This window comes from Corylus avellana, chromosome ca2, assembly GCF_901000735.1.
Source record: "Corylus avellana chromosome ca2, CavTom2PMs-1.0".
Lineage (NCBI taxonomy): Eukaryota > Viridiplantae > Streptophyta > Magnoliopsida > Fagales > Betulaceae > Corylus > Corylus avellana.
Genome location: NC_081542.1, coordinates 92,592 through 102,555, shown reverse-complemented (window position 1 = coordinate 102,555; position 9,964 = coordinate 92,592). Strand labels below are relative to the sequence as shown.

The 9,964-nt window shown below is 37.6% G+C and overlaps 1 protein-coding gene and 1 long non-coding RNA gene across 3 annotated transcripts; both read right to left on the bottom strand.

The window, feature by feature from the left end:
* Window positions 1-1,059: 1,059 nt before the first annotated feature.
* On the bottom strand, window positions 1,060-5,992 carry LOC132169515 (vacuolar protein-sorting-associated protein 11 homolog). Its single transcript, XM_059580540.1, has 5 exons — window positions 5,605-5,992; window positions 4,792-4,965; window positions 4,316-4,639; window positions 2,456-4,216; window positions 1,060-1,957 (listed from the first exon to the last, which is right to left on the bottom strand). The coding sequence occupies exons 1-5, from the start codon at window positions 5,827-5,829 to the stop codon at window positions 1,562-1,564; spliced, it is 2,880 nt and encodes a 959-aa protein (XP_059436523.1). The 5' UTR covers window positions 5,830-5,992; the 3' UTR covers window positions 1,060-1,561.
* Window positions 5,993-6,657: 665 nt separating this feature from the next.
* Window positions 6,658-9,439, bottom strand: LOC132171986 (uncharacterized). 2 transcript variants are annotated; one of them, XR_009439103.1, is made up of 6 exons: window positions 9,086-9,439; window positions 8,760-8,990; window positions 8,035-8,118; window positions 7,856-7,910; window positions 7,079-7,217; window positions 6,658-6,794 (listed from the first exon to the last, which is right to left on the bottom strand). It is a non-coding gene; the product is annotated as an uncharacterized LOC132171986 (long non-coding RNA). The 2 variants fall into 2 exon arrangements; XR_009439102.1 differs by having other exon boundaries at window positions 8,760-9,434.
* Between the last annotated feature and the right edge of the window lie 525 nt (window positions 9,440-9,964).

Sequence of the window (9,964 nt, the reverse complement as noted above, 5' to 3'; positions counted from 1 at the left end):
CTTGGAGGCCCTGCACAAGCAGATAGCTAAGCTCGGACTTTTGGATGACAATTCTAACAAGTTGTGGCGTGGTTTACGCCGGCATGAACTCAGTTTTCAACGTGCGACAGAGAGGTTAAGTTCTGCAAGAGGTTAGAGTCGAGAAGACACCAAAGGTGTCCCCGGATTATTGTGGCAGCCCTACATGCATGTAATTGGCGCGTTCATTGTAACCCATTCTTTGTCATCAGGCGTATAGCTCACTTTATACGCATTTTAGTATAATCGGGACCCAGATATCATGTATAGAGGTATTAGGGTAGGCTGATAGCTCATTGATGATCAAGTATATTCATGTGTGCATAATAAATCACAATTTTTTCTTCACATATTATTCTTTTCTTCATTTTGTACCTTCATCTTCTATAATGGGATGGTGGATATAATCACGAATATATATAATACACTTTTATTCTACTTTGTTGATGTGGCAATATTAATTAACTTTTTTTTTTTTTTTTAACAATGATTGATCGAATGGTTGATTGACAATGTCACGTCAACAAAATGAGATAGAAGTATAGCATTTCTCTAACAGTGTGTTGTCATTCAAATGTTTGCCCGAGAAGGCAAGAAATTGTTCAACCAAAATTTTGGGCTCCAAACACGAGGCTATCGGAAAAGTTCTGAATTTGAGGGTGAGATTCGTTTTCGGGTGTTTACAGTGTTTTTTTCCAAATTTCTGACAATCTCAAAAGTTTCTTTTATTTTTATTTTTTTACTTTTTGCCAGAATTGGGCCAATTGGCTGGCAACTAATTGAGAGAGAGCGCCCTAATGTGGTCCACCTATTCGAGAAAGTGGACTCCACACCTGGGTAGAGCACTCTCTCATTTGCTCTAGTCAAAAAATTACAGCTAATCCTGATGCAATGTGAGAGAGCAGGTAAGCCCGCATCTGCTCGGGTGGGCTTCCCAAGCATATACAGGGCCCACATGCTCTCTAGTCTCTTCCATAAGCTGCCCATCAGGACATTCATCACTTGAATTTTTTTTAAAAAAAATAAAAATAATAATCATAATAACAATAACTGAACATAGCGCATTGAACATCACCAACATGGTGAGGCGTGACAAAGCTCAGTCACAGGCAATCCATATACTGATACATTAAAAAATAAAGATAAATAAATGACAAGGTTAATTATGAATGTAGATCGAGCGCCATAGTCTCCAATTGCACATGCTTGCAGGGAAATGCTTTCCTTAAAAGATCTTCAGACTCAAAAGTTATGGGATTTCATTTATCAAGATATATATATATATATAAGAAAGCTAGCTTTGGCATCAGCAGCTTCTCACCAATGCTGTGGCCAAAAACGACGTCACAAACTTCAGCCTCTACACACACAAACCCGCTTCTACCCAAAATTTTCTAGCAATACCCGGCACAGGAATCTATTTACCTCTTTCCTTGCTCCCAATTTGTTTCTCCATCCATTGATTACAACAACAGCAGATTCAAACCCTAACTCATTCCTGGCAGAATATTGAGACAAAGAAACAAGCAAGCAACAAGAAGGCTCAGAGGCCACTGCTGGAAGAAGTGCTGCCTGCTCTAACACCACCACCACCCGTGGGTCCATTACCAGTTTTGCTTATGATTCCTTTTCCAAAATACTCAGCAATCACAGAAAACCCATCCTTTGAACTCTTCACTTGCCGGAAGAACTGATCCTGGTCTTTAGAATTCTGCTCCAAGCTTCTCTTCATTTCTAGAACAGACCTATATTCGGGAGCACACTCGGGACACTCCTTTTCATTATCACCAAGGCAGCGCTGATGGAATGAGTGCATACACATAAAGTGTACTGCAGGGAGATCAAGTGTGAAAGTGCATGCAGTGCACTTGCTAAGCTGAAATATTCTGGCATTTGTCCTCAGATCCTCAACTTCCTTTCTCATTGCCAAACTGTCTTCCTGCAAGTTGGAACAACTCATTTAATAATTTGGTCTTTTCATTGAATAAAAAGAATGAGGATAGTGATTTAATATGACTGTGTCTGCAGAATGATTCTTTTCTGATTAAGCATATGTAAATCCCTTTCCCACCTTGTTTACTACAATGTTCAAGAAATATTGCAACCAAACCTTCCAAAGAAGCCTTCTAAAGACAGAACAATAAATCATAGCCATGCCATTAATTAAGAAAATAGGCACATTTAAGCCATTATCACCATTCCATTCTAGTTCATATTTTTACTTTTACCCGTTGGATTTTTTGGGATTATTTTCACAATTTAGGAGCTATTTCTATTTTGGTAATACTTCCCCCTGTTCTGCACATTTTAATAAATGTATGTAATTAATAAATAAAAAATCAAAGAAAATCATTGCACCATGCACCCAAAGTGGGTGCCATGACAGAAATAGGTACAACAGATGAACTTTCAAAGAAAGCTAATAATAAGCAGCAACCTGATACTTCTCAATAGATTGTCGGTCCTCTTCGATCAGCTTTGATTCCTGTTCAAGCTTTCGAGCAATATAATCCTTAATGACAGAGAGTGTGAGGCATGGATTTCTGGACAGCGTTTGAAGAACAATAATAGGAGGCAAGATGTCATCCCTTTCAATATAGGTCAAAACTTCCTTCACTTCTTTGGAGCAATCTTCTCCAAGTTCACCAAAATACTTCAGCAGATCTGCCCAAAGAGATGGGTCCCCTCCTTTACCTGAATCCCCCAATCTTTTGCAGCACGCAATCAATCCCTCATGATCATGTGCCTGCATATAGCAAGCAATCACCTCTTTATAGAGTTTCATCTTTTCATATAGATACAACAGCCCTTCTTTAAATGCATTCATTTCACACAGAATAATAGCCAAATCAACGTCATAAAGCGGATGTTCTAGCTCAGATGGCCATGCACTTTTAAGCAACCGTAGCCCCTTGTCACGCCTTCCCAGGCTATCCTTTTCCTTAGCTGAATCTTTGCGATCAGCAGCAAATTTCCCATTGGACTCAGCTCTTGACATTCCAGCTGCTCCAAGATTAAGATCTCCATTGTTGCTAGCCTGTGAGATTGATGGAAAGTTCATGTCATTGGACAAGTACAACTCCAATACCGTGTTGTGGATTTCAACTTGAGCAGGCGAGTCTTTCACCTTGTCGGTATATTTTTCAAGAAAATCCATAAGGGACTGCAGGTGATGGATGAAAATGTTGAGAAAATCAACAGGAGATGGCAGCATAGATAAGTATGCACCACTGGAGGCTCCTTGCTTAACTGATTCTTTATCCTCTGTACAAAGCCTCATGAGTATCTCAATAGTCTCCACTGGCTTGTGCTCTATAAGAATCTTACCATACTCCTTCACTGTTACCCCTGCTTGACTTGGTTCAAGGCTTGAAATATATTGCAATGCTTCGTCATATCTACCAAGGTCTTCAAGTAAGATCTTTAAGTACAATTCGTGCCTCCCGGCCTTCTTAGCAACATACATAGCATGCTCATGATAATTGGCAGCACGGCAAACCCTTATTGCAGTTTCGACGTCAAACTTATGTTCCCCAATACCATCCTCACTTTTAATGAATATATTTAGCTTCTCCACATCTTTCAATTTGGTGTAACAGTTTAAGAGAAGAGTTGTATGATCTTTAGAAGCAAGCCCCTTCTCATGTAATTTCTCCAAGTAGTTCGTAAGATTGTAGATTCTTTGTGCATCTAAAAACTTCTGTATGACATAAGAAGGTTCAAGATGACCAATAGTGTGGATATACTGGGACATAGCCTCATCATAGTCTTGCTTGCTATATAGATGGTCCCCATACTTTCTTAACACCTCTGCAGTTGCAGCAGCATCAGCTTGTTGACTTTGAACAAGATTTATAGCTACAGTATAAAGGTTTTTCTTAAAGAGCATATCTAACTTGCTTTCCATATCCTTCTCCCCGATACACAAAGCTGATTTGTCAGACATTATGAGTATTATGTTCCCCCATTCACAAAGCATGTGAGTAACTTCTTTAACCACTATACTATGGGCTATCAAACGGTTCTTCAAGTCATAAATATTGAAAGTATTCTTGCCAGTTCTTTGGTCTGCAATAACACATAAAAGGTATCCACGAAACCACCCCAGAAACTTCTTCTCTCCTTCAAAAGCCCAACATGGACCACGTCCATCAACTTCATAAAAGTATACAGCCTCAGGTCGGCCAATTATAAACTCCTGATAAGAAAAAAACATGTAAACCATTATCTTTCTTAGAGAATATAAAACACATTTATTGAGGCAACATAAAAATGAACAGCTCCCATAACTGCATACCGAGCGGTCACTCATCGCAACACTGTTGACATTGGATCCAATCTGATCTAGGGTTTGCCGTTTCGGTGGTTGATCCTGCAGGCTGAACAAGCTAACTGAAGCTGGAGTAATGGCAAATAATTGAAGAACTTGACCATCCACTCTGAAACCTAGACCAGTTATCGCAGACTGGCTTTTGTCTGAGATGTTATCCACCTGAAGCTTGAAACGGGTGATACGCTCACGTCCAATATCTCCTTTGATGCAGTAAATGCAACCATTATCCAAGCCAATAGCTATAAGTAGTATTGGTGGTGCTTCCTCTAGTACTAAGAATGATGTGATCTGCAGTATATCATATAGGTTTCAAAATTCCATTAAGATAAACGCAAGTGCAGAGGCAGGTAGACCAAGACAAATTTAATCCAAGACATTAAAGGCAACTAGGCAATCAGATAAGAAATGAGACAAGTATAAGCATCTACACAGCACACTACCTTTGCTTCAGGAAACTGATTAGTGAATATCCGCAATATACCAATACAATCAGGGCTAGTCATGCTTGAGCCCTCTGGCTGCATCTTATCAAGATCAAAGACCTTCAGGCACATAGCTGATTGCTGAGGAGATATTTGTTCATCCACTCCAACAGTTACCAGAAAGTTGCGTTGCTGATGTTATAAACATAAACAAATTTTGCATCAACTTCAAACCATGATGTAACTTCAATAGAGGCTACACAATATGAAAAAAAATTAGAAACCCAAGTTCCAACCTTTTAAATCCATTCATTTTTCCTAGAAACTAAACTATCAGAAACCAAAGAAAACTCAAGGTTCCACAAAACCAAAGCACGAAACTTTGAACAGCTGAACATTAAAAACAGAACAAGAATAATCATAAGCCCAGAACTAACTTGAGCCGCTAAAGATTTGGGAACAAAAAAAAAAGGAATAAAGCCAATTCTGATATCTAATTTTTTGTCGGCAATTAAACACTTTACAACTTCAAATCCACGCGACTAAACTCGGACTTTGAGCTGTCCGACTCCAAAAAAGAAAAAAGAACCCAGTTGTATAATCTCAACTCCTTTCCTTTCCCACATTTCCTCAGCAACCAAATAGTCGCAAAAACCAATCCCACAAAACCGAAACCCAAAATTTGAGCTGCCCAAATCAGCAACTAAATGGACGAACCCAATTACCAAGATCCCAAACAAGCTTCGGAAATTTTCATATTCTCTTATTTTCCCACATCATCTGAGAAACTAAAAAAAGTATCGCTAAGAAAAATAAAAGAAAAGGAAGAACCTTGAGCTGCTGGAGAAAGAGGACGGAGGAGGAGTGGGCTTGGAAGGCGTAGTTGAAGTTGAGGCCGCGATCGAGCAGGCTGACGATGCCATCGTCGCAGCCGATCACCACCCTCCCTCTGCCGCTCGAGCAGCACTCGATTCTCCCGCTCACCTCCTCCGGTACCCCATTCGATTTCCCGCCGCTTTTCTCCTCGAAGAACTCGAATTTCCTCCACTGGTACATTATGCCTGCAGAGAGAGAAAAAGAGAGAGATGGGACGGCTCTGGTTTCGCCGGTTGGTTGATCAGAAAATTCTGATCCCTGTGCGAAAGGAATTGGTCATGGAGAAGAATGGAGGAAAGTGACGCCGTTTTGGACGTAATATGCCTACGGGCATTTTCTTTATTTTTTTCCTGAGCTTGCCGACGAGCACTTGGCTATATCTGTCTATTGCGCATCAAACGGGATAATGGGACACATTTTAGGCTGTAAACTTCACGTGTATTATGTACAAAAATGCTAAATTTTTCCAACAATTCCCTAATAAATTTACGTAACATTTTTTTTTAATTTAAAATTTTAATTTTAATTATTTAGTATGATAAATAACACGTTAAACTATCACATCAATTTGTAAGAAATTTTGTACCCATTTCCGCCACTTTACATAAATGTTCAACAATATCACATGGTTTATATGTGACATCAAACTGTGTATATAGTATCGTGTCATTTAAATATTGTGCTACATATAAAATGATAAAAATTAAATTTGTGAAATCATGAATCCCCTTGAAATTGTAAACACAGAGAACGTCCCCATAACTTTTGTAGCATAACCAAATGGTATAAATTTAAGGACAAATAAGTTCATTGATCTTGATGAAGATGAACCATATCCATTGATCCTAGAACGAACATATTTCAAGCATCCCTCCACAATCAGAATTTCCCTTCGATATACACATAGTATTAGTTGAAACGAGTACAAATGCATCTATTATATATGCACATCATCCTAACACGTGGGATTTCTGCTAATTGAAGTGCATCACAGCTCTTGATTAAAATCAAATAAAAATTAAAAAAAAAATCCTTCAACACCATGGGCCATCATCAGTAAGTGTGTCGAAGCTTCCTCCACTTCCAGTGGCAGCACACAAGGCCTTCCAGATGGGGACTAGCATTTTCACCGGCGGACGTAACTCCTGGATGATGAAAAGAGTGTTATTATGAATACTACAATTTTTACTACAAGTTCATTACAAACTGAGTGTCAGTTCATGTCATGCTTATCACGTCAACTATTAAACAGTAAAATTGGTAAAACTCAAAATCCGTAATTTATTCGCTTTATTTTTGAATAGGTGATCAATCACCTCGTTTGACTTGTTAAGCAGCTTCAGTAGAACCCAAAATCCACATATAGGCATCACATTTATTCCTAAAGAAAAGGAAGTCCAGGACACTAAAATAAACAAGATTCATTTACCTTAAAAGCTAACATCAGTTCTGCCTCTCCTCGTACAATGAAAGACAGGCTCCAGTAACAAGTAACAGGGGTCACACATTCTTATAGCGTAGGTTTCAATATCTTGTCAATGGGTACAAAGCGGCGGATAGTTTTACCACTGCATGGGAAAATAACAGAATGAAACACAAAAACAAGATTATATTAGGAAAATCTGGGACTGTATATTTATAAGTATAACTGCTTGATTATTGCCAGATTTGCATCAACCACCAAACAAGGTTTGTCATATTTCTGATGAACAAGAACACTAGACAGAAAAATCTTCAGGCCTTGGAGAATGCATATGCAGTCAGAGAATCAGCTTAAAAAGAAAAAGTGTAAGGCATAATGGTAAGATTGAAATAAAGAGAAAAACCCAAGATTTTCTCCATCCTAAACCCAATGTAGTGTGACACATTTTAACAGCATAAAATCCACCCTTTTCAACATTTTAGCATAGTAGAGACTAGGAAGGAACTCTAATCAAACTAGTTCTTCATTCCAAATGTGAACTTTATAAGATGCTATGAATGTTGTGCATCCAATCCCTTGGCTTCAATGTTCCTTACAAGGAAACTGTAATAACTTTTGGTATAAAGATACTATACATGAAGAAACTTATAGTTATGTTGGTAGGACACCCTAAAACAAAGAATGGTTTATAGATTCACTCCCAAATGCAGCAAATATCTCCCAATGAAAAAAAAAAAAAAAAAAACAAAAACAAAAAAAAAAAAAAGCCGGAAAGACAATTACCTTACATAGTGAGTTTCAAGTTGAATTCCAAAAGCTGGCATAACTATAACAGACTCTGAGTAATCAAACACCAATTAGGCAATCAATAACAGCGATTCTAGAAATGAATTACTCAACAAGATTCCAGAATACACAATAAAACTTCAGAGCACAAAAAGGCCCGTTTCTCAGGTTCTCACCTTTCTTAACAGGCTTTGAAGCATGAGCTTGACAAGGAATACATCCAAAAGAAAGCTCCAAAAAACAATGATAATTGATTTATCCTGTTATAGTGAAGGTCATCGTGTTAGATACCTACAAGCTTAATAAAGAACTACCGACTCTAGTTGATTTTCAATGTCAACATCTAACAAATAATTTAGGCTCTATAAGAATCCATAAAATCTTTAACAAGATTCATGAAAAATGCCAAACAAAACCAATGAACTCATATTCTTGACTACCAGGGATATGAAATTAAGAACTAACACTCTTGATATAACATGTTGGGAAGAACCAGTTATATTATGTGAAATACTTGAGTGCATTTGGTCTGGGGATTGTGCAATACGCCCGTTTGTGCATTTGAAAAAATCAACAGTTTGGGTGCACTATTTTAAAGGCTGAATCACAATTTTAGCAAACAATTATCTACATTTTTTAAAATTTCATTTCATCTACTACATTTGGAAATCACTATTTTTCAAACCCATATTTGAAACTGCTAAATCAAATGAATTCATGGCGTTCACCCTCGAAGAGTTTACACATAGTGCTTTGGGTTGTCACCTACACATAATTGGAACTTGAATCTAAAGAGCATAGACACAAATCGCGTGGAGAGGCACTTTATTAATTAACCGTATACAAGGAAGAATCTTAAACTAGGAAAAAAAAAAAAAAAAAAAAAACAAGAGCATCATACCTTGACAAGGAAAAGATGGAACCCATTTGCTAAAATCAGAAGAGCTGACAAGTATACAAGTAAACCCTTTGCGCTGCTCTTCCGAACAATGATGTGGTGCACATCGGCCGCTTCAGAAGGCCATTTAGAGTCACGTATATAAGAATATCTCTTATCACTTATACTGCTACCCACCATTCTCAATCCATTAACAGGATCTCCATAATTGTTGCTTATTATAGCTGCAAGGACCTTTATTGGTGTTTTTTTTTTTATAATTAAAACCAAAAATTATATCGTTATTTTCGATTACAAGAAAATAAATCAAAGTTATAGTCGAAGCACACCGTCTTCGTTGGATGTGTAGTTGTTATTGCCGCTGAGCAGCTACAGTGTTTATGGCTTTATTCGCCAACAAAACAAACGGTTCAAACCCTCACACAGACCGGCCCGATTTGTTGGATTAGGGTCCTCCTCAGACGATGGACCCGTTTTAGTCAAACCCAATTGGTCCCATGACTCCCATTTGACGACAAATAGTTCTGATGAAAACACCAATGACGAGGATGACTATAACAATTTACTAAATGGTGTTAGAATAGTAAATAAGCATAAGAGCTTGTCGGGATGTGTCGGCGAAAAATAGCTCCGATGGTTAAGTTAACTAGCATATAACCCGCGCAATTTTCATTGTATTATTTTATATTTGATATCCATATAGAAGCACACTTGTAAAAAATATAAAAAATGCATTAAAAAAACTCTTGAACATTCTCAATCAATGAAAATTTGCTTTAAACCCAAAAAAATTTGCTTCACTCTCCAATCAATAGCTGCCATCAAGAAATATAGAAATAAAAGTTGAATGTGAAAACTATGGGTTCGCTTAGGACGGCAGATACATATCAAAAGGCAAAAACCCTTTAGAAGGATTTGAAGAAATGGTATAAATATATAAAATATGCCCAAAATGCCTACGTATTAAACACACATGCGAAGCTAATAATATTGTTTAGAGTAAACTATCACACGCGATTTCCCTTTGGTTCCCTCTTGAGAAACAGAGCAAGAGTAAGAAGAATTGTACCCGGAGAAGGATTGCAATCAACAAATGTCAACTTTCAGTTTTTTTTTTTTTAAAAAAAAAAAAAAAAAACCCACCTTCAAAACCTCTATGATCAAACACCTATAGAAACTTTTTTTTGACGACATATCTCCATGAGTAG

Excerpts from the sequence above, each read along its gene's own strand:
- LOC132169515 (XM_059580540.1), bottom strand. The coding sequence starts at position 5,829 with ATGTACCAGTGGAGGAAATTCGAGTTCTTCGAGGAGAAAAGCGGCGGG. Across the intron at positions 4,966-5,604 it reads TCTTTCTCCAGCAGCTCAAG|CAACGCAACTTTCTGGTAAC; the intron begins GTTCTTCCTTTT and ends TTATAACATCAG. Across the intron at positions 4,640-4,791 it reads ATCAGTTTCCTGAAGCAAAG|ATCACATCATTCTTAGTACT; the intron begins GTAGTGTGCTGT and ends GATATACTGCAG.